The sequence below is a fragment of the Convolutriloba macropyga genome, chromosome 3, assembly GCF_964194025.1.
Source record: "Convolutriloba macropyga chromosome 3, txConMacr16.3, whole genome shotgun sequence".
In the NCBI taxonomy this organism is placed as follows: Eukaryota; Metazoa; Xenacoelomorpha; order Acoela; family Convolutidae; genus Convolutriloba; species Convolutriloba macropyga.
This window is the reverse complement of record NC_134470.1, coordinates 17,493,197-17,517,765: the sequence shown is the minus strand read 5'-3', so window position 1 is coordinate 17,517,765 and position 24,569 is coordinate 17,493,197. Positions and strand designations below refer to the sequence as shown.

Here is a 24,569-nt window from a genome sequence, read left to right as displayed (position 1 = left end):
CTCACAACTAGATAAAAAATTGTCCCCTTGATTAGAAAACTTTAGAGTTGTGTATTAATACTGGGGGGGGGGGTCATGACACTAGTGGATAACTCTTACAAATATTAAACTTTTTCACTATTTAGCAACAGCTAAATCACTATTTACCTGCACATCACCAAACAAAAAAATTATCTGAACATTTCTCCGCTATTTTTCACGCAGTCCACATTTCTCTAAGGATTTTTTCGAAAAGTATTAAATACTTTCTAGGCGAAGATACCAGTACCAGAGATTTGCGTTGATTACAGCTCTACTCAGGCTGCGGTCCCAGACGAAAAACAAGTATATCCAAACCGTCCCATGCGAAAATATCTTTGCCCAGACCGTCCTAGACGGAAAGGTCTTGTGTCCAGACTTTCTGTTTTCACCAGACTTTCGTGCGTTGCGTCTTGACTTCCGTGTATTCACCAAAATTTTGGGCGGCCAGATTTTATGTGCATCTTTGTCTAGACTTTTGTGCACTCAACAAAAAGTCGCTCGTTTAAGGGATTTTTGCGCGTTCATGTCTTTTTTGTGCATTCACCAAAAATTTTGTGCGTTTATCGGTTTTTCGTGCGTTCATGTTCAGACTTTTGTGCGTTCACCAGACTTTCGTGAGTTCACCAGACTTTCTAGCGTTCATGTATAGAAATTCGTGCGTTCTTGTTCAGACTTCCATGCGTTCAATAAATTGTCGTGCGTTTAGGAGATTTTTGAGTGGTCTTATCCAGATTTTTGTGAACTCGACACAATTTCATGCGTTTAACGTGATGTCGTGCGTTCATGACCTTTTTCTGTGCGTTCATCAAAATTTCGTTGGTTGAACAGGTTTTGTGCGTTCATCTCCAGACTTTTATGCTACCACCAAAATGTTGTGCGTTTGTGCGATTTTTGTCCGTTCATGTCCAGAGATAAAATTTTTCGCTTGTTTCCTCTTTAGAAAAATGAAAGTTCAATAAGTCGAGGAGTTTTGCTAAGTGGATTAAACTTGGCATGGAGTACTTCCAGTGTATATGAATTCTGAAGCAAATAAATTTTGTTGAAGTAACATGTCTAGACAACAAGTCAGCATCCTATTGTTTATCATGTCATCTTGCTATATTGAACCAATCCTGAAACTATTAGAAGCCGTCATTCTTTTACTAGTAAATTGATGGTGAAGAAGTTTCGATTATCTCCTTGTATTCCAATGTACTCTAAAACCAATCAATATTTGAAAACTACTCTTTATGACCCGTTTGAAGACTCAGTAGGGAGTAGGAAAAAACTCTAATAATATTTTACGTGTTGTTGCAGCTCAGAAGCTGCTGTTTGCATCTAATACTGTTACAAAATTTTTTTGTTAAATTTTGAATATATTTTGGGGGTTTCATAATATCGAAAACAAAGAGAAACAGTTGAACAAACGATTTATGTTTATAACAGAGAGAAAATGCAATTAATCAGTGTTTTCGTAATAGAAAACATTTCTATCAACAAAACTTAAATTTAGGCAGTGTTAAAACTTTTTTTTCGTAAACATTTTTAATTGATTAAAGAAGTTTCCTTCTAAAATGATTAACGCGAGTTCAAACTTTAAATTCTGTTAATTGAAAAAGATATCAGTGCAAGTAATTTACATGAATTTAGCTGTGTTCAGACACACAAAAATTTTGTTAAAATTGTGCAGATAAATTTTAACGCCCTTACCAGACCTCACATTTTTATTATTGCTATAGAAAGAACAACCAATAAAATTTTTTTGAGAGAAGTAACGGATATTTTCAAGTTTGCCATACTAACGGACAATTTCAAAATTGAGATATTGCTTCCCCTTTTGAATAAATTTTTTACTTGTCCATATACTCTAATTTCACTTGTCCAACCAATTTTGAACCAATATTTTACACTAGCGATTACTAAAAGTTCATTGCTTGTCTCCCGCACTGTAATCCTATAGCACATCGGTATCGGAACCTTGTATTCTAATTTAATATCGTCGGCTCAGTACTGTGTACAAGTCTTAAAAACATCTTGCTACCTCTTTATGTGCAGTTCATTTATGACAGATATTTTTTCTGAATATAGACAGGGCATCTCTGGTTTTTTGTGTCGCAGACAGTTAGTCAGAAAATCACGGAAAAGACAGAAAAAATTTCGGCGATAAAGATTTTAATTACGACGATGACACTTATTATCTTCAAACTTTGCAAATAACGTTTTATAGTTTATCGTTTTGAAAAATACCCGCCAAAACCAATAAATACACGCCTCGTGCCTGGAACCTAACAAATTCCGTATTTTCTAAATCCAATTTTTGATTTTAATGGTTTTTGTTTCAGATGGCAATAGATTGTTGTATGAATGTTAGTTGTTGCCTATTTTAGCTCTACACCTGAAACAGATACTGATGCAGCAAGATTCAAAAAGATAAATTGATACAATACTAAAAGTTTGGAATATATCCAACCACCTCCATTTAAATTCATTTGTTTTACCCCCGTTTGTTGCCATATGCTCCATTTCAGAAGCTTATTACTACGAGGCAACATTTTTTTACAGAATTTAGAGTAGAATTTCAGAATATCCAGAACACCGTTTTGCATGCCCAGGGTGATATCAGGCTGCATATATGCTATGGACCAGAGTGAAGAGAGTACTGATCAGTGTAAAAATGCAGAACTGAAATACCATGATTCAGAACTGGTTTTGTCTGGAGGTTAAGATTGACCTATAATACATAAAATTAGTTTACTACAGCTATTAACCATGTAGAAAAAAACATATTTAATCTCTCATAAAGATGAAGCTGAAATAAGCATTCGATAAAGGGCGATATTCAAAGGATCATCAGCATCTGATCTCTACCGTTAATGTGTTCTTCTTTCAATTGTTTTTATATGTGCTTTGTCTTTTCCGTTGTTGACTCTCCAATACAAAATCTGCTGCACCCAAAGTAAAAGAAAAGACATTACGCACAAAAATTCATTATATGTTAATATAACTTGTGCTCCTGCTGGGACTGGCCGAATCTAATTTCCCTGACCAAATCTATTTTCACTGGTCGAATTTATTTTCAATGGTCGAATCTATTTTGTGGCAAATATGGTGTACGTACCAGCGCCAAAAAAAAAAATTTAAAATTTTATTTAACAACTTATATATTTTTCTAAGAGCTTCGAGATGAAGTTCTCAACTATTGCAGAGGATTCTATGTTAACAAGAACCACTGATTTTGTGCTGCCATATCTTCCAGTTGATGTACTGGCGTATGTTCAACGAACCAGGATTAGATTCAAAGAACCGGAGTATGAACTATTTAATAAGTAGTAACAAAGTAGTAATAAAGTACTAGTAGTATTAATAAATTAATTAACCACGTTTACATGCTCAAAAACGCGCATTAAATTGGGCCTTATTGCGGATTAAGTGCGAAATCGAGTTATGTTGCGTGCGAAAAAGAGATAGATAAATCGAGCAGATTCGTGATACATAGCGCGCAAAAAATAGGATACATAGCTTGTATCTCAAATTTGCGATTAAAATTTGGACACTTTTGCGAACACGGGTTGCGCAAAACCATTCAATTTTGCCTGTTTTTGCTAGTGTTTTGCAATAATGTTGCGTTTTCAATGTATTAACCTGGGAAAAACGAACAAGAGATACGCAGATCGGGCATATTTGCCTGCGACTGATTTGGGTATACCTCTGCGGCGTAATGCTAGCGTTCCAAATAATGCGCACATACTGAGTTGGTTCGCAAACAGAAAAAATTGTTTTCTCTTAATGCTTAAAGCTGCTTTTTGTAATGTATGGAATCGGTCTTGTACTATAAATTTCTTTCTTTTCTCTCAACAACTTTGCGTTCTGTGATGTTTTATGTAGCTCACCTTCACAGAGTATGGACTCTATGTCCTCCATGACCTTGGCAACATCTTCCTTCAAACTCTGAAATCATAACGTGAACGATCTGGCAATCGTGGTGCAATGAATGAAACAAGAAAATTTTTGCATGTCATAAATTGGTTTGAACCTTATCAAGAGAATATATGTGATGCTGTTTTTTAGATGTGATGATGTTTTAGATTGGTAAAATTAAAGGTAAAACACGAAGATTAATTTTCATATACATCCACAACCTAAATTAATTCGACTCACTTCATGTATGTTATCCTCCAATTTCGTTTACTCATGATAATCTCTGGATTTTGTTCTTATTAAGCTATATTTTTACTTCAATCAAAATTAAGAGCTCCCTTAACTGTTTAGATTTCATCTTAAAAAAGCTTTTGGCAAACTCTGCTCTGTTTTCCTACTAATTCTTTCCTAACAGGTTTTTTTAATATTGAAGAGTTCAAGGCTATGCAACTAATCTTTTAATTGTGTTAAAAATGTTCACTCTCAATTTTGCGTTTATGAACCTTCTGTCTTGAAAACGAGCCTGCTTTTTGAGCGAAAAGACGGAAATTTGTGGAATTAGTGAAACTTTGTTTTGACGAGAAACAATTTGGGCTGATGAAATTTCAATTGAAAAATTTATTTCTCGTTTTTCTCAGAAAGTATCGCAATTGAATTTGGCCCAACATACCTCATGACACTCATTTTTAACTTGTGTTTCGTCTTTGCCCGATTGTTTTGCCACCTTTTCAATTATGCTAAATTGTTTCGCAAACTTGTCGATAATCTTTTTGCTATGAGCCACAAACGCGTTCTGATTGGCTAAGAAGCGTTCCTCTAAGTCTTCGGGTAGCAATCGCATGCCTATTGTGAGACAGTGGACTGTGAACTCGGTTGTCTCTTTGCCATAGCTCATCTGTTTCATGGGTAGTCCGAAGACAAAGTTGAGAGTCATGATCTCACGGGAATGGTTGATTTCTCTTCGAGTCAACACCTGAATGGCAAATGAATTTGATAAGAGCTCTGTAATTTCTACCACATATTCTTGGTTTAATCGATCCATTAATTTATATTTTACACTCTCTAATTCTTTTTATAAATTTTATTGAATCCCCGCTCGGTTTAGTCTACTAATACTATCCTAAATGCTATATTATACACTCTCAACCCAAAATATGCATGAGACATGCATTGAGAATGTAAAAGAGCGTCTGTCAAATAGCTGATTACCTCAACTTACGCTCTCAATTGATGACCGCGCACCCTTATAGAAAAAAAAAAACTACGTTCTAGAACTTGTGGGCGGGTGGGCGAGGGGTCTATACTTTTTTTACTTATGACAAGGAAGAGCCAAATATGAATTATCACTTCGATTTAATTTTTCAACTATGTGACTTGATTCATATAACTTGACTAGGTAGCATTTATTCTTTTGGTTGTAATCGTGAATTTACATGTGTGACTGAAAAAGAAAGAATTACTGCTGACTTTGACTTCTAATTCTGAGAAATCTTTGAAGTGGTATGGACTGGCAAAGAAGGAGTTGGATATCTCTGATCGCATCAGGTGCTGTGCAATGTCCAGCAGTTCCCTGTCAGGTGATTCCACAAACCCATTCCACTTTTCCCACTGCCACACCTACGCAAATAAACGTGCACTTTTTCCTCCCCTCGTACACCCTTCTAACATATTAATAATTCTAATAATAGATTCATATTTTAGAATCTTTGGGCAAACTGAAAAGAAGTGATCACGTTATTTGTCTTTTGCATAAACTTTTGCTAATTTAATAATAATTTAATTTTAAAAAATAACATTTAATAATTTATTATGTAATCTGTATATATTGATGTTCTCCCCAAATGCATATAACTTCTTGATTGTAAATTGTTTGTGTAATCATTAAGTGAATTACTCGATATGTATTTGGAAAAATTCATTATTATTATTGTTATTATTATATTGGATAAAAATTTCAATATTAGTTTTGAGCTGTATATCTTTTTAACACCATCAATAAAAGATGCTTTCTATTCCTACGCCTGAAAATCATTTAAAATTTTCTCAACTATTCTTCATTTTAAATAAAAGCTTTCTAATTGTTCCTGCTTTATATTAAAACTAAGTTAAAAAAAGTTATTTTTTTGAATTGATATCCACTTTGTTATATCAACTCGATAGTAATTTGTTATATCAAGTGCTATTGGAGAAGTAAATTGATCAAACGATGTTCTCAATAGAATGTTTAAAATTTTTGAAAACTTTTATTAACATTAAGAATGGTTGAGACAATGTAAAAGAAATTTTGAAGAAAGAGTATCTGAATTTCTGAACAACTATTGCTGGTTTCTGAAGTAAAAACTGTATAGCTTAGCAAGAAGTTGTGATTACCTGGACCTATCCGCCAATCTTGACTAGTAAAATACTATATGATTAACTGTGTAAAAGTAAAGTGTACAGTTCATCACCCAGACTGAGGTTCCTAAACCGAGAGATGGTTTGTCCAGCCCATCTCAGAGGGAACGTGCTTGTTTCCAACATTTTTGCGCTCACCAGATTTTTGTTCGTTCACCAGATTTTTGCGCGGCTTTTTGTGCAATCCTATCAGAATTCCTGCTCTCGGATATCAGACTAACCGTGCGTTCATGTCCAGACTTTTCTGCTTTATCTTTTGATAATTCATCGACTTCAGTTTCAGACCATGTACTGCACAATGGAATTGACTTTATTTTATTTTCAAATATTTCGTCTTGCTTTAATAGATGCTGACCAACATTTTTGTAGCAAATATTTGGAATCAAAAAAGCCTTTGCCAAAAGAATTTTGTGGTATATACGTTTCTTTATATGATCGACGTTTTTTTTAGTTCAAATTCTTGGTTTGTCATTTTAAATTAGGTGAACGTATAATTGGCTAGCAAAAATGTTGTACCAAGCATTCGATTTGAAGAAAAAAGCGGCTGAATTGCTTAAAAAACTAAAAAAAAAATAATAACCTAAGAGGATCGATATGCCATCGAGAATGTTTTTCTATTTGGTGAGCCTATCCCAAATTTTGTTTTTTGGTCATGTAATTTTGAACATAACAAAGAGGCTCGATAATGTTCGTACGCACATAATGTTCCGACCCCGCTCATCCACATTCTTGAATTAATTGGCTACCAAATGATGAACAGATAACAAATTTTCAAAAAACATATCGTTCAATTAATCAATAACGGAATACAATAAGGCCACGCTAGGGGGCCGATAAAATTTGATGTTAAAATGACTACTGGAAAAGACGATAATAAAATTCGAATAGCAAACACTAATTACAACCAGAACTCGATGTCTATGATTTTAAAAAATCATAACAAAATCAAACTCGCATCAGATAAACTCTAAATAAAATTTTTAACCAGAACTTCAATAGAAAAGATATGGGAACTGTCCAAAATGCGACCTGATTACAGGTCGACAAAAATAGCAAAAAGGTGAAAAGTTCAGAAATACGTTTCTATTTTTGAAAAAATTTAAATTCAAAGTGTTTCAGGCATTAGGTATGAACTGATACCACTAAAATCTTTATTTATATCTCCATGGGAAGCAATAGAGACCTGTCATTATCCAGTGTACGTCATACGATTACAAAAAGAAGGACAAATGCTGGAAAAATTAAGCTTTGCGCGAAAATGGCAGTGAAACTGTTAAAACCAAAAACTTGTTACTAAGAGCAACAAAAATGTTGAACTAAGCAATATTTATAAGCCAATGGAACCTACCATTAATATGTTAATTTTAAAAAAACAAAAAACGTGTAAAATGTACAAATATATAAAAATCTCAAACGTTTTGTGAAATCTCGTAGCAACAGTAGTGAAGCAATTGGTTTAAACTAAGGCCGTTTTTTGTTGAGTTATAGCTCACTTAAAACGGTTGGGACCTGTTATTACAAAGACTATGCTACGATTCAACCAGAAAACAATTTAAAAATATGGCAAAGCTCAAAAATCCAATTATGTTTTTGACAATATATCATTTCATGCACATATACAGACATAAGATTTCATTAAAAGAGACCAATTAAGTTGCAACACATCAAGAAACCAATTGGGCCTGCCATTAAGGAGACAATGTCATGAGACTACAAATTAACAATTACAGGCAGAAGCCAAAATTTAACAAACAATTTAAAGACACCACAGTGTTCAAGGTAATATAATTATAAGATTTTATCTGCAAGAGACGCAAATCATCAAAAATCAAAGCAAAAAGGAAACAGTTGAAAAAACTTTTTTTTCTCAAAAAGATAAATAGAATTTCATTAAAAGAAATAGTTTAAACTGATTGGTTTAAATAGTAGGTTGTTATACGTCCTGTGGAAGCATTCTTACGAGAGATTTGTGGCTCAGCCTAAAAGATAAAACTATTAAAAAAACCAATTAACATATTCAGACACGCTTTTTTTACCCTGTTCAATTTTTCAATTAAGCTTTCCTTCAGGTGGACCTGTCAATAAAGTGATAATTCAAGAACAAAAAAATGAACACGAAATCTGCAATTCAGCTCAAAAATATTTTAAAAATAAAAACTCGTAGTATCAAAACCAAGAAATCACTAGTTAAATAAAAGACCGTTACAGACATTTTTTTCTCACAGGAAAACACTGTTTGCCGGTTTTAATTAAGACTACGCCCGAAGCTGAGAGAAATGATAAAAAATAGTGACAAAATTCTAAAATTCACCAACATTTGACTAAAACAAATGATTCAAAGTCAAAAGCCATATGGATAATTGATGGGGCTGACTAAGTCATTGGAATACAAGAAGTACGAAAAAATGAATTTAAAACACAAAAAATCCACAAAATTTTACGAAATCAGTTGGTCAGGGACAAAAAAACCATGAGATTTACTCTGAAACTATAATATATGTTCGTTGGATTTCATTTTTATAAATATTACATGTCAAGAAATGAGCCCTGATTTGTAACTCTTATCAGTTATTTGCTTGAAAAACTACAATGCAAACTTTTTATAAAAAAAATCTGAGCCCCATTAAAATCTGAAATGTTGTTTACTGTAAGGACCCATGGTGAGATCAATATCAGCCCTGCGCAACTAAGAAAACATTCGAAAGTTCACATGGTCGCGAAGTAGATTAATCTTTAAACAAGTTTTTCAGTATATCAAAAAAAAAATTCATTGCGTTTAATTATCGCGATTAAATTTTGCAAATATCTGGCAAAATTTTAACTTTAGAAGATTTTTAAAGACAGCGGGAGAGCAACTAGCTCTTTTTTTGAGCTCAGAAAAAAATGGCCGCAGTTTTAAGGTGTCTACCCCCAGCAAATTCATGAAAGTGGGCTAAAAATGAATATTTGGCCCCGTTTTTGACAAAAAAGTCTGATTTTTGTAAAAAAAATTAGCAAAAATTGGAACCAAAATATTTAGATCGAACAATTCAACAGCCCCCTTTATCCCTGAAGATAAAATCAATAACGCTCTAAAATTAGTTAAAATTTTTATATATTTTCTCGAAATTGACAAGATTTTGGTCAAAAATACGGAAAACGAGAACAAAAACCTATCTAACCCGAAAATCAGAACATATAAAATATCTTCTCATTTCCATATTATACGATGGACGGGCTTTCGAAAGTTAGCACTCAGAATGCAATACAAAATTTTTATCTATCGGCCAAAATTGAATGAACAAAAAAACGCATTAGAGTATATAGTTCCTTCCCTCGCTAAAAGTGGAGTCGGAATAAAAAAACTTCTCTTATGCGTTCATCTATAACAACAAATGAGTTCGAGTCAAGTTTTATTCGACTATGAAAAAGATCACGGCATGTGATTATTATTACCCTTTTTAATATATAACCCTTCTTATGTTCACGACGTTAAACGGATTAACGATTTTAGCTGCAAGAAAACATACGTGGAAATTGCAGATTCATTTTGATTTTTGCATGTCCATGATTTGGGGTAGCTCTTTCGATTAAAAAATTTGTAAGAGAATTAACAATTAGTTTAATATGTATTTCACAATTTCGCTTAAATTGTTAGCTGACGCCTGTAAAGCATTTCTTTTAACGTGTTCAGTCGTATTGCCATGCCATACTCTAAAAGTTCTGAACGTAGTCGTTTCCTTCCCCAGGTTGACGAGACTTGGAAAAAAAAATTACTAAGACCTTACTACGACACCGTATAAGTCTTAGAAAAAACCGTGCTAAGTCTTGTCACACTTACTGCGGCACTTTACTGTGGCCGAACTAAGTTTTATAAGATGCCGTGCTAAAGCTTTAACAATACTAATTAGGTGCCGTAGAAAGGCAAAACCAAGATTACTAATGTGCCCTCAAAATGAGATAGAGTGAACACTGTCGGAAAAGGCTCTAGTTACGTTAAAAAATTGACTGCTTAGAGTTTTCCGGTACAATTTGTGTAATTTCCCTTCCCACTTTTCATTCCGGGCTTGGTACGAGTTACTTAAATTAACTATAGGGTTAATGATCTAGCACGGTAACAACAGCACACAAACAGTTCTCCAAAACAAACAAAACAACACACCAAGTGAAAAACCAAGACATATCAACTTGGTTATACATATGATATTGCTGAAAAACTGTCCAAAAATGTCGAAAAATGTCCCGAGTCAAGTTGAAAAACCGACTTTTAGAGATTATCCCGTATGCTTTGTGTGCTTCAAACCTCACGCTTTTTCATCCCGGGCTTTGGACTGGAAGTAGCGGAAATACTGAAATTAACTATAGGAGTACTGATATAGCAAGGCAACAACCTTATTCGTGTAGTTCTCTAAAACAAACAAAACGAGACATCACATGAAAAAAAAAGACAAACCAATTTTAAATGAAAATGATACTGCTGAAAAATTGTATGAGAGTTATCAATGGATTCAATTAAATCGTGCAGTTTTGGAAGTGCCGTTTTTTTGTTATAATTTATAGGTTTAACGGTTCAACAAACAAAAAAACACGCACGTATAAGAGAACGTTCTATTTTCTTTGGCCTTTTCATCATAAACTTCCAATTTTGTCTTCCCTTTCAGTTTAAAAAGCAATAATGCGCCTTCCGTTAACAAAAAACTATTTCAATATGAGAATATTACATCAATTAGATATCAAAATTGGGTATTTACGTTATTTAAGATCGACTACAGGATGTTAGAGTTTGCATGGTCTCCTAGTACTTGGATCTGATGGAACTGATGTTTTAAGACAGCTGGGAATACTTAAAGAAATAAATATTCAAAAAACAAAACCTAATAAAACTTCCAAAATCTTTCGCGGCCTTATCAGGGGAGCAAGAAGTTTTGTAATATCAAGCTCTTTCGAAGCAAACTGTTATGACTACAGGATGTATTTTCAGAACAATTTATATCTTGCAAGCAATGCCTTTGAAATCTTACAAAACTTTGTACGCCCTTAAACGGCGCCGTACTAAGTTTCGTAATTTTCAGTGGTGAGAAAAGTTAAAACCAGTACCAAAAAAGTAAATAAAAATGACGTCTTTGGTGTAAGCGTTTCATTGTTTATCTTTTTTAAGAAGTCAAACTTTAGAAATTGGTAATTATATCTTTTTTCTACGTTGCCGTAGAAAACTTGTTTCGGCCTTAAGCGGAGCTGTACAAAGTTTTGTAAGTTTTCAAAGGCACTGTACAAGTCTTAGTATGTTTTCAAAATTTCGTCTCAGGTGGTTAACTTGGGTCGGAAAGTTGCTGGTGTATCTAATTATTTATCACAGTATTCAGATGGAATTCTGAAGATCAAATGTCTCTAATAATTGTACTCCATTGCATAAGAAATCTTTTTTGAGCATAAATAATTGTCCATGGAGTTGCAGCTCTAGTGAGTTGCCCTTTTAATGATGTTGGGGTAGCACATGATGCCATAGTATAGAAATTTCAGAATAGAATGTAGCTCATAAAGCAACCTCTAAAAGGGATCAAAGCGTGATCAGATCAAAAATCTCTCCAATTGTTTTGTCTTCATCAGTTACAGTCAAATTGATGACATGCGAAGAACCGAAATTCAGACAATTTTGCACTCTGGTGTCAGTAAAAACTTGCAGCCTATGTTTATACATATGTTATTAATGAACCTCATTAACTACACGTACTTTCACAATTGTGAGCACGTCAACAATTTCAACAGCTAGGAGGAGAAAGCGAAAACGAGCAATACGTTAATTATGATTACTTACGTTTGCATATGGATAAGTACAGCGAGAAAAATTTTGTAGGAACTACTTACAAATAACTGCAAAAGTAGTTCACAAATTCGTAAGTGTTGTTCAACCCCCCCCCCCCCCCCTTACTAAAGTACTTGTTTAAGTCATACGTACAAAAGTAGAAAATAATGTCATAATTTGAGTTTTATTATTAGCCGATTAACCGATCAACTCAATTGTGAAATCTGATCAGCCAATATTGCACTGCCACCTCATTAGCCCACTGTCAAGTTCATAATCAGTGTACTTCAAAATCATCCAGTTTGTCCAAAACTTTTCGAAATATTCAGTATTCAGAGGGAATTCTAAAGACCAAATTCTTCTAATAATTTTACTATATTGCGTACAAGATGATTATTGGAGTAAAAACAGTGTCAATTAATTTGAATTCCAAAATTACTTAGTTTTCCCTCCACCGATGTGTTTGCAATAAAATGTTGCATTGAGCAAAACCGTCACTTTTTAATCTAAACTTGAACTGTTCATTGATTAGAATTTTGAATCAGAACAAACCTGAGCGTGCCTGTTTCTCTTAAAAAAATTATAACAATGGTTTTCTTTGGAATAAAAATTTTGAATTTTTTTTTAAAAAAAGCAATTTTGAAAAGCTGATTTGGGTCACGTGACCTCTAGTTTAAATGGATGAAAATTTTAACTAAAATAGCTGCAAAGTTTTATGCCGTTATCCTTTTCTTTCGTTCGAGGCAAAATACGTTGAAGTTGATTGCAACCAGGGCAAAGACATTAACGTTGTTAAAAGTTTGTGTATCTGGCAAAAGATTTTCCGACCAAAAATAAAAATATGCCGGATTGTTCAGAATTTCATCAATTTTCGGTTTTCGACTTTTTTTCGTTTTTCGTGGATAAAATTTCTCCTGATTTTTCAACTAAGCTAAATGATTGAACTAAGATAAGAGACGAATCATGAATTTAATTGTCACAGAAAAATCAAAACGGATGGTAAGAATCCCTTCTGTCATTTGGTTTCAGCATCAAGTTTTTGTCATATAATTTTGGTTTTGAATGCTCTCAACAAATGAATGCCGAACAAATTAACGCGCGCTTAGGCTAGCAATATATTAGCAATTGAGCCTTTACTTTCCTAATTAAAAAACGAGCCTCAGTTTAGGCCTGGATTATCCAGGACCAATTTCAAACTTGAACTAGAACTAAATAGGAGTAGGCGCCGCTTATACTGCTCAATTTCTTTGCTCTTTTACTGACATTTGCAACTCAAGGGAACTACTAAAAGCAATGCAGGTGCATCTGATGAAAAGCAATAACTGCCACCACACTTTTTTAAGGTTACAAGAGCAGAAGTAGAAGAATTAAGGCGCCTACGCAAGAATGAAACAGGCTGAAAGGCTCCCGCTTTTTAAATATTTTTAAAGGAAAAAACAACAATAATTTCGTGAGATGAGCAGAGTTAATTTTCTCGAGTTCTCGGCCAATAGGAAAATTAGGAAACCGTTTCACTATAAACGTGAGCGTAGTTTTGCGCCCCCTAACGGCCAGGTGATTGGCTGATAATATTGAGAAAAAGAAGCAGGATGAGATTATTAGTGTTTTGAGCTAGACCTCAGAAAACAGCCCTTTTTCCTTTTCAGTAAAGTTTGAATAAAATACCTTCTGAAAATTATACTGTTTAAACAGTAAACAACAACTTGCAAAATAAACAACTACTTCGTAAATTATTTTTTAAGTTTTCTCGATTAACTTAACAATTCATCAACGCGCAACAAGAAGTGTGAAAACGATTGCCTCCCAGCTCATTCCGATAATACTACCACTCAACTGGTGATAAGTAAGCCTGTAATTTTTTGTCTATTTACTCTATTATAAATTTCACACTTTCAGCCCCCCAGTCCTTAAATTGAGACTTAAAGCACAAACAGGTCTTGGGCATATATTTTTGCCTTAGATTTGTTATTTTTTTATCAAGTTAAATCGCCATACATGAAAAGAGCCTGTATTGTGTGATCCGTAGCAGCCCGCACTGTTTTGATATACTGTATCGGTATAATTCAACGCGCTTAATTTACTGAAAAACTACTCTGTTTCAGTTATCTTGTAACTGGATGGAATGAATAAGGAAACTTTTGTTTCGACGTAATATTCCGACCCCGTCAATTGACATTTTTGAAAGATAATTTTTGTTTGGTTGTAATATTCGGACCCCGTTAATCGGCCTTTTTGAATTAATAGTCAAAGACTTTTGAAAAGGTAGAAAACCTTCAAAAACAAATACAGTTCAAAAACTGTCGGATGTCGTAAATAATTAGAAAATAACCTAATATTTGCTATAACTGTGAGAAAGCTTTCCAGTCAAAAAACACCAAATGCCGAAAAGGAAATTTGAAAAAAAATAATGTTTCTGTGTGCTTTTGTGTGTTTGTGTTGTGTGTTGGCGTGTTTGTGTGTGCATGTGTGTGTCTGCGTCTTTCAAATTGTTTTTTGCATTTATTTTTTTAGAATGTGTAGGTTTCGTATCTGTATGCGAAAAAAAAGACGGTCATCTGATTTAGTCCAAACACTACAATTAATTTTTTCCAATTCATGCAATTTGCTTTAGGATACTCCCAACAATTTTTCTGAGATAATTTAAATTTGTTTTTGCAACCTTGAGAGGTATGATGGAATATTCTGGGCAAGAGCCGTCTTGTTAATTTGCAGTTGCCGCACAGTAGTGTGGCCACAAACGTTGGCAAACGCTTCATGCGGTCATATCGACACTTTCGTGCGTTAAAAATAGGCTATGTCCGGGCTTTCGTGCAATGACCGTGTTTCAGACAGTGTAAATTTAAGCTGTCTGAAACACTGTCCAAGTAAATGCGCCCAATTGGACGCAATTGAGCTGTGCATTAATGCAGGACTCAATTGCATCCAATTGGATGCATTTATTTGGATCTGAATATATCGAGTATCGTTCTGTGACCTCAGCGAGGGTCAGGTCAACAGATTTGAGTGAAGCGCGATCTATAGGTTCAGAATTGTCTTGCAGTAACCTTATCAAGAACAGCTCCCTTGACGAAACTCCAGTGAGAAAGGATTGTGAACTTGACAACAGGTGGGTTCTGGGGGTGGAACCAGGTGGGTGGCTGCACCTCACTCCTCTTCTTGGCCTGGCCCTCATTCAGGTTGTTAAAGCTACTCACGCTCATTAGGATCTATCTTTTGTAGCCACCAATATAATAGAGGTAAAGTTGGATCCCAGATCAGCAATCATCTTGGTTGTTTAACATGACGATTCACGCAGGTTTGAATGTAAATTTCCCAAGCCCTTATTACCGCAGTCGACGGTTAATTTACAAATTCTTGCATGATCTTGCAAGATAACCATTCCGTGCTTTCTTGCAGGAAAACTAAGCTTGCAAGATCTTTGAGTGAAAGATAAGCATCCTTTGGAAAAATCTCGCAAGATCCTAGTATAGGCCTGGAAATTCCAAAATATAACTCACTCAAATTTCCATTCCGTGGGGATTAAATTATGTCTACATGGGGAGGAGTTTTAAACAGGTTGGTTGGTTTTGTGTGAAATGCTTTGGGGCTCTAACGAGAGAAAGCGACCAACTTTAACAGAGCTTAGCTGAAACTGTTTGAAATTTGCATATTTTAAAAGAGAGTTAATAAAACAGTTATGCTCGCCAAAATGCCAAATTTTCTCAGCAATTAGAAATAAACACCGAAAATTTAAAACAAAAAAAGGCGTTTTGAGTAGTCAAACCTGCCATTTGGCGTAGTTGAAACTCGGAAAAGTTGAATAAGTTTCTAGCAATTCATGTAGTAACTCATGATCGGTTGTAAGACGTAAAGATGTTCAGTTCTTCTTTGTTTGTTTGTTTGTTGTTATTGAAGCTCTCGTTTGTCATGAAATTGCTTGTATGCTGACTGACACTCTATTTTAGCTCAAAATTGCAACAAACGAATAAGTTGAACTGACTGCTTTGCACAAAACACAAAACAGTAAAAATTTTGTACTTTTTAAGAGACAATGAAAAAGTGTTAACCATTTTACAACTAAATTGTACAACTGTCGACATCTTTTTGGACCCGGGGCGTCGTTTCTCGAAAATTTTTGCACGTTCTCATTTTTCCCCGTTATTTACCCTATATAATTAACAATGGGAAAAATCGGATCTGAAAATTTATGTAAGTATATTTTAGATCCCATTTTTTCCCATTGGAACAGCGGGGCGCTAATTTTTCCCATTGGGAAAACTAGAAAAAACTTGAAAAGTTCCGCGGGATTTTCAGTATAAAAACTTCCGAGAAGAAAAAGGAAAATTTTGAAAGGAAAAACGGGGAAGAACGGGGAAAAGGAATCCCGTTAAATTTTGCGGGAAAAAGATCCTTCCGGCGAAAGGAAGCGAGATACAAACAAATACTTTTGAATATTAGATAAAATTCAGGAGAAAACTGCTGAATTTGTTAAAATTGCATTAATATTTTAGTCTTTCCAATCTAAGAGTGATAGAAAAATGTTTTATCATATTTTTATTACGAAAATTTTGTGAGAGTACAATAAATTCAGAAATTTTCCCACGCCACTAAAATTAGAGAATTCATGATGCCAGAAAAATAGAATAAAATGGTATCAAAAAAGTTTTAATTGTCGCAAAACATAACGGTGGCTTTTACGGGGAAAAATATTAATTCACTGCCCGATAATCTTCTCTCTCTCTCTCTCTCTCTCTCTCTCTCTCTCTCTCTTAAGTACAATAAAGTGACAATAAAAAATACTCAAATTTTTCTGCATATTTTAACACAAATTTCTGGCCAACAATCAGATGTAGAAGCAAGTTAGTAAATAAATGATATCATGACATTTATGCTGTAAATCTGTTGAACGAATATTTAAGAAAATGCATATCCCTAAGTGGAAACGAAAACGAATTGTTTTTGCCATCTGCGCTGAGCTATATCCACAGCTGAAAAAACGTATTAAGATGGCTAGGCTGAAAGCGCCTGTCGCCCTACTTGTTTGTTCTGACGATAGTTTTTCTGTTTGCAGACAAAAACTAGAAGAATAGAATTTCGTCTGTACAGAATTTTTAATTCTCTGTTTGGGCTATTTGCATTTATGCGGATTTCGTTTTTCCTGATTTAAAAACGTTCTCTCTTTTATTTACCTTTTAACCACACTTTTCAATCAGAAACAAACAGTTAAGTTAATTTTAAATTCCACAAGTCTTCTATTTTCAAAATTTTTGTCAACATGTTTACACTGAGTTTTTTACTCAATAGTAGAAGACTTTTTTTCTCCGGTTCGTTTGTATCTGAGATTTACTCCAATTTTATTGAGAGAACCAATTTCTAAGTGAGCGTCACGAAAAACTACTGTTTTGTCCCTATAGAGGCCAATAATGGATTGGAGAGCCTCAGTCTGGTGAACGTTAGTCAAAACCGGGATATATAATCCAGATTTAAAGCAGCATTGTCGTAGAAACAAAACAAGCCCTGACAGTTTTTGTTTGAGATCAAAAACGCTAGCGGAATAGCCTTAGGAATATTTCCTTATACATCAATCGAGAAGGTCGGGAACCAAAATTTTCAGCCTCTTAAATTTGCCCCTTGCTATAGATATGAAAAACTTTTTGTCAAAATGAACACGTTGATTGGAATGAGACATGCCATATTCTCAGACTTTTTTGTTTGGCTTTAATTTTTCTTTGGTTTTCAAAACTATCAGTCTACTACTGCTGATTCCAACATTCAAACTTCTTTTCTTGTTGTGAAGTTACCAACATCGGGTTATTCCGATTCCCATCTGTGAATTTTCAAATTCTTCAAGTCAAAAAATTAAACATATCTTAAACTTTTCTATAATTTTAACAAAGTTTGAATTTATTTTCGCTTGAAACAATTTTGAGTTATCTGTTCTGTTTTACAATTTTGATTGAAATTTTTTTGTTTTCAGCGCGATAAATCATCACTCCATTTTGCTAAAATGTTTGAGTGTTTGTATTTTCATAAGACTGTTTTAGTTGACTGACACTGAAGAATGTACGCATGATATATAATAGACGTTACCTTTGAAGCACGTTCTAATAGTCTTTGTACATTCAGTTCCTTATCAGTTGTCCTTCTTAATTGTCTGCCAATTGTAGCTTTTCTACTAGTTAAAGAATTTCTTCCCTTTTCCCTGTTTTGAATTTAAAAAATTATTGAACAATTTTGTAGCTATTTAGTGTTAATCTGTTCTTATTTAACCAAGATTTTTTGTTTTAAATTTACACCTTCATTACATTTAGTTACATTTCCCAAATGAAGTAGCTTACTTTTGTGGACAAAAAAAAGTAAAAAGAGATTTTTGCCCCATCTACCTGCAGGTCGTTTACATATATGAGAATCAAGAGATGACATAGTACACCAACCTTTAGATTCCCCGTGCTTCCTATTTATGTTGAACGTTTTTGTCCATTTAAGTCAATAATTTGTTTTCAGTGTGCCATATGTTAGCTGGAAAAATTTTCAGGTACTCCTCTTTAGCCTTAGTTTGCACACCTGGCAAACACAATATAAGCAAGATTAGTTTGAAAAAAGTGTCAAAGTTTAAACGTTTTTTTGACTTAGCAACTATAACTTATGTTCAAAGTATTGATCTTCTGACCGCCAGTTTTATCATTTTTTATTTGCTTTAAATTTTGCTCATTGATTTCTTTGTATTTCTCTTGTAGCCGTTAAGAGGGCCAACTTTCTTCGAAAATGCCTTCCTAGCCTTTCTAGTTATCCTATCCATCTATTTTCGTGTCTTGATCTGTATGAAATAACCGGCACAAGCTATTCTGTCAAGTCTTTAGTTATTTCAATAAATTATTGCTATTCTTTCTTGATTTAATTGAAAATAATGCCGGCGGTAGATTCAAATTTGTTTCTATAGACAGTGATTAGCGTCCAGCAAGACGTCATTTACTTTTATTCTATTTACAAATTTCATTTTGCTTCTTTTTGTTGATTTTTTACGCAAAAAATCTATTTACATGAATAAAGCTCATTGATCACTATATTTTGGCCCCTTAATTATTATTTTTCTTTTAAGAGTAGCCAAAGCCCATATAATACAGAAAATTGAATTGGGTGTGTTTCTGTTCAATGTCATCCCCGTTAAAAAGATCAAAACGTGGTGTCAAACTTTAAACAAGTCAATTGTTTATTCTCTTCTGTATTAGCCAATACATTTTTAGTATCGTCCCCACACACTAATTTTTTTTGATGGGTGCATTATGATAATGTGAGCCACACACTGCTCCAAAAGCGCCAAAAGAGTGAGAATTGAGTTGTTTCGTGTACTCTATGCGGAAGCACTACTTCTTGTTCTCTAAAGTTGTTTTGTTGTTTGATTTTGAACTATGCATTTTCTCGAGAAAAACAGTGATTAAGCTGAGTACTGCATAACTTTCCAACGCCTTTCCCCCTCTTTGTTTTTTTATTGGTACTCCGCACACAATTGAAAACAACAAAATTATATAAACCTTGCTTAGCAACTTTTTTCAGTCTAGTCTCACGTAATCAAACAATCTTGGGTTGAGAATAATTTGCTAAAATTGCTTCTCAAGTGTTCTTCGATCAAAAATGTACCACAGTACCAGCTGCAATAGATGTCAGGGTGCTCTCAGACGAAGTGATCTCTTGTTCCAGTTTTAAAATTTAATGCCGATGGATAGATATTTTGGGTTTCGACTGTAAATTTTTGATCCAATTTTTGTCACAATTTTTTGTTCTGCATATTCTGGGTAGTTGGCTGCGTCAAAAAGGTTGACTGTTACTTTATGTCGTGCTATATGAATTTTACCTAAAAAATTAACAACATCAGAAGGAAGCAGGAATGCAGAAGGTTGCAACATATCGAAGCCGCCTCCTTCCTTCAATATAGCATGTCAAATGCTTTTTTTAAATTCAGTTACATCTTTGAAGGTTCACTGTTAAACAATGAACCTGCAAAGTGGAGAAGTGAGAAACAATAGAGACCCCACGAACAGTATGAGTTAATTTGGTCGCAGATAGATTATTATATCTACTCATCGAAGGCTCCGACAATAACTGTGGAGAATATTGACGATAAGGTGGCTGACTTTTTGATAGTTTTTGCGCAATTAAAATTACGTCCTCTGCAGTGGCAACGGATGTCTCTAACTTTTAATAGTTAGCGTTTACTGTCATTGGATTTGCAAATGCTTAGAGCTACCTATCTTAAAACATGTACAACAGAACAAGTGTCGAGAGGAATTTAGATATTTTCCGAAAAAACTCAGAATAAAAACTATTATTTTGTAGGCGTCTGCAACGCGTGACCGGCGGTTGTAAGCGTATAAGAGTACTGACAAAACGTGTCACTTTTTTGCCGCTTATCTTTACAATTATTGTAAGCGTTTTTGATTGGTAGATTATTTTTTTTTGCAATCCGATATGCACACTGTACAATGTCAAGGACCTTAACTTTGACAGTTTCAAAGTTACTAAATTCTGCAATTGTACTTTGTGACAAAATTCATAATTTCTCCTCATTGCCATTACTTGATGGAACTCTAATTCTTTTTTGAGACGAACTTGATGTCATTAACAGGCAGAAATTTCAGATAACTAACATTACTGTGCTATATTTTGCTACTGTAGCCACTAAAATTTACATTATAGCCATTGTTTGCAGCTGAAGGTGGTGATTAAAAATAAGTTGCATAGTTTACGCCAAGAAAGATGACAAATATTTCCCCCGATACAAAGAAACTTGATTTTCTTGCAGGAAAATGGGATATTGAACAAAATTTGAATTCTTTTTCTATAAAACATAAATTCTATAAAATACAAATTTGTTCAGTCCAATTAATGACACAATTGTAATTACTTAAGTAGCATAATTGTATTCCATCACTGAATTTGGCAGAATTTATCATAGGAAAGGGGAGTGTGTAGTGTAGCAAGAACATATTAGCATTACATCTAAGATTTCATCTATTCTGTTTCCTGGAATAACCCCCCTCCCCGTTTAGGACTCCATATAACTAAAAAATTACAAAACCCGTTTATTATAAAACCCTATACAAAACCATTCATTATAAAAATTTGTGCTAAAAGTATGAGAGTTGGTGCGAAAAACTTGGGGTGGGACAGGAGAGGGGGTGATGCTTAGAATAGATTACTGAAATCTGATCAGAACATTTAGCAGAGAAAACGAAGAAATAGCAACATGTGAAATCGTTTTTGCGATTGATTGATTTTCCATTGTGGCGCCCTCCCAGTTTAGTGGCCATACTATGTATAAACGTATATACGGTCATAATCCCCCTTTACTGTAAATGTACCCCATATTGGGGGCTATAATTTCAAGGGGAGGGGCTATTAATGGAAATACCCGATTTTTTTTTTCAGTTTGCCAGATTTGTTGCTCAAACTTGCATCAAAATAACATTTATAAACCACTAAAATGCAAAAAGTCCATTTTCACACATAGACAACGGTTGAGTTCCAAGCTAACTCAATTCGGAATTTTTCCCGTAATTGCCAGCCAGTGTGAGAGGGTGTTTGGGCTATACTGGTAATTTAAAATTTGTTGTTTTAATACACAAAAAAACAACAAATCAACATTTGTTGTTTTTAATACACGTGCGCTTGGTGTTGTTAGAAAAATATTTAAGAACCACGCTTGGAGGGGGCACAAAAGGAAAAGATCCGCGCTTCACGTTGCTGAAGTACGGAGTTCAGACATTTCAAAATTTACAATTTAGTGATTTGAAGAAAATAGCAAAATTTACGTATTTTTAGCGCACTTTAATGAAAGAAAATGAACCGAATGTACTTCAATTTTTAAATAAATGCTGCTATGGCCCGTTTGACGCGCTCTAAAGGAACTCATTTTTCAAAACTTTGGCCATTTTGAGCAAACTTAGAAAAAAACAGTGGAGATTCTTTGATCATGGTGACATAATTTTCTGAAGACTTTTCAAACCGGTAAGCATGACAGCGAAAATTAGTTTAAAAAATAAGGTAATATTAAACTGAGTGAATAAAGCTGGTTAGCAGCCCGATTGCATCGTTGTAGTTGTCGTCATCTTTCGAGCTGGCGAACTTCGGCTAGTTGAACCATTTGCAAATATTGAATTCCTGAAGATGCTTTCAGTTGTTGACTTTTTGGCAAAGGATTTCCGGTCATCTGGGACGTCCAGGACAAAACTAGACCTGGTTTGGGTCTCGCGTTCGCCAGACATTCGGAAACAGGTGAAAATTTGAACAATGTTCTTTCTAAACGCCTTTCGGAAATGGGAGATACAATAGCAGTACACAATAGGGTTGCAAGCGGCGTTTATGTTTTGCAGGACAATTGAGGACAGGAAGAAAACATAGAACCAACTCGTTTTGTCATAACCCATATCGCAGTAATCCAAGTTGTGTCTTATTTGGGCCATAACGTATGCGTAAATGTATGTGACTGTAAAGGTGCCTACGATAAACATGTACCCGTAAATGACCCGACGGGTCGCTTTAGCTTCTCGGTTTTTAGACGAAGAATCGGTTCCGGATGCCGGGGTTCCGTTTCCTAAGAGGTGGGTGGAGGTGCCGTTGTTACTGGATGAATTTGGGCTGCAGTACTCGGCTTTGTGCTTCTCGTCTTTGACTTGCTGCTCGTGTGCCACTTTCAAAATGGCGCCGTACAGAATGCACAGGAGCACGACTGCTATCGAGAAGTACACTGAAAAGCATATTGATGATTAAATTTTGCTGTCTGTTTTCTAAACTCAAAGATAACAATCGGACTAATTTTTGGTCACAATAATATTGACTGTTATGAAAACAATGATAAAAATTGGAATTCCCCGAAATGGCATATCGGTTCCCGACGTCAGCCAAAATTTCAAACTGACCTTGCAGAGCCATGTGTCCTTGTTTGAAATAATCACTTGAAACAATCTGGCGCTGCAGACATGTGCCATTTAAAAACTTGCACTCGCGCAAGTATTTAAATGCCACATGTCTGCAGCGTCAGATTCTAGAGTACCAGATGTTGCTCTATACAGTTCCAAATTTTAAAACTTGTAAAGTTCACATTTCAAGCAAAGTTAGCTGACTCTTCTAAAGACACTTCAAAATTCTATGCAGACGCGTACGAAATCTAGATTATCTGGGATTTCATCGAAGCCTGGGGCAACCTTTGCAATTAAGAACTGTGTATGGTATCATGAAGGCTGTACAAAGTTTTATGTAATATGATCTTGCTATGTACTTGTCATGCGTCTCTTAATGGTCGCGTTTATGGCAGTCAAGTTTCTCCGCTAAGTTACTTCAAATAACCCTAGTCGAAATCAAACGATTATCTTTAAAGATTCTGACAGATTCTTGCGAGATTTCTGCCAGAATCTTGAAAGGTAATCATTTGGTGTCGGGTAGGGAAGACTTGGATAAGATTGCAAAAATTGTTTATGGCGTTCAACCCCAATATTACTTGGTTTTTGACCACGTAAAATTGGGGTTCAGTTTTATGGCCTTTAGATATAGCTAATTATCATAAATTAGCGACGAACGCATTTTTGTATCCGTTAAAATAGCCGTACAAACAATATTCTATTAGTCCAATGACATATCAGAAGCCATCGCGTACCGGTATTAAAGGTTTTGCGCATCCTTTCTCCAAAGCTATAATAACTTTATATTCGGGAAATTTGTAGTCAAGTATGCGCTTCCATGACAAACTTACGTGATTTTGGTGAATTTTATAAAATAGCAGTACCATCGAAACTGTTCAATAATGCTGTCGAAGATACTCAAAGATTCAACCATCAACCCTAGCGCAGTAAAGGCATTCTTGAATAGAATTTGGGAATTTAAGAAAGAATATTTTGATCAACCAAAGACAAGAACAAAATTCTCTCACAAAATTTATCGTGCTAAAAGTTTAAAGTTTAGTGTTCAATTGTTTAAAAACTTACGACAAATTATCATGAATATTTTGTCTACATGTATAAACGTAAACTTATTCCGTTGGGAAGAGGTGAGGGCAATTATCAAACTTTATTCCAGATTGAGAGAAACTAGGAACACTCAAAGATCTCAAGCATGAAAAAGTCACTCAAGAAGTCAAAAATGTTCTAGAACGAAAGCCCAAAAACGATCAACTAAAAATTTTGCATAAAGAAACGGATCTTCCGTTTGTCTCCACCCCAGTACGTTATGCACCCCCTGTTACAGAGCACGTGCCATTACATAGTAAATCATTATGCTGAAATATGGCACGAGCGTTTGGGGGGTCCAAACAATATGCACCCTCTAAGCTGGGGAGCATAAAAGGAAAAAATCCAAAAAGACACACATAATTGCTTCAAATTCCGTTCGAGAGTAATTAATATGAACAATTGAGTTCATCTGCTGAATTAACGAGCAATAAATCAACTTATACGACGCAAAATGCAAAAAAAAGACATAAAGGTCACCGCAAAATTAAAAACGT

At 34.6% G+C, this 24,569-nt stretch overlaps 2 protein-coding genes across 9 annotated transcripts in view; both read right to left on the bottom strand.

Annotated features, from left to right (window-relative positions):
• The window catches only part of LOC142336910 (uncharacterized), a 71,863-nt gene extending 55,884 nt beyond the window's left edge, over nt 1–15,979 (bottom strand). Inside the window, exons 1-5 of one of the 4 annotated variants that reach the window (XM_075385890.1) lie at nt 15,858–15,979; nt 15,139–15,359; nt 5,386–5,535; nt 4,589–4,891; nt 3,891–3,948 (exon numbers count right to left, since the gene is read on the bottom strand). In XM_075385890.1, the coding sequence (XP_075242005.1) occupies nt 3,891–3,948; nt 4,589–4,891; nt 5,386–5,535; nt 15,139–15,294 (667 nt within the window). In that variant the 5' untranslated portion in view covers nt 15,295–15,359; nt 15,858–15,979. Of the gene's footprint in view, nt 1–3,890; nt 3,949–4,588; nt 4,892–5,385; nt 5,536–15,138; nt 15,374–15,857 lie in introns of those variants that run through there. The other 3 variants (XM_075385892.1, XM_075385891.1, XM_075385893.1) reach the window with 3 other exon arrangements.
• A 5,491-nt stretch (nt 15,980–21,470) lies between these two features.
• Nucleotides 21,471–24,569, bottom strand: part of LOC142336015 (trace amine-associated receptor 8c-like) — a 53,867-nt gene continuing 50,768 nt past the window's right edge. For all 5 annotated transcript variants that reach the window (XM_075384478.1, XM_075384481.1, XM_075384479.1 and 2 more), the window contains exon 3: nt 21,471–22,817. In XM_075384478.1, the coding sequence (XP_075240593.1) occupies nt 22,144–22,817 (674 nt within the window). In that variant the 3' untranslated portion in view covers nt 21,471–22,143. The remainder of the gene's footprint in view (nt 22,818–24,569) is intronic.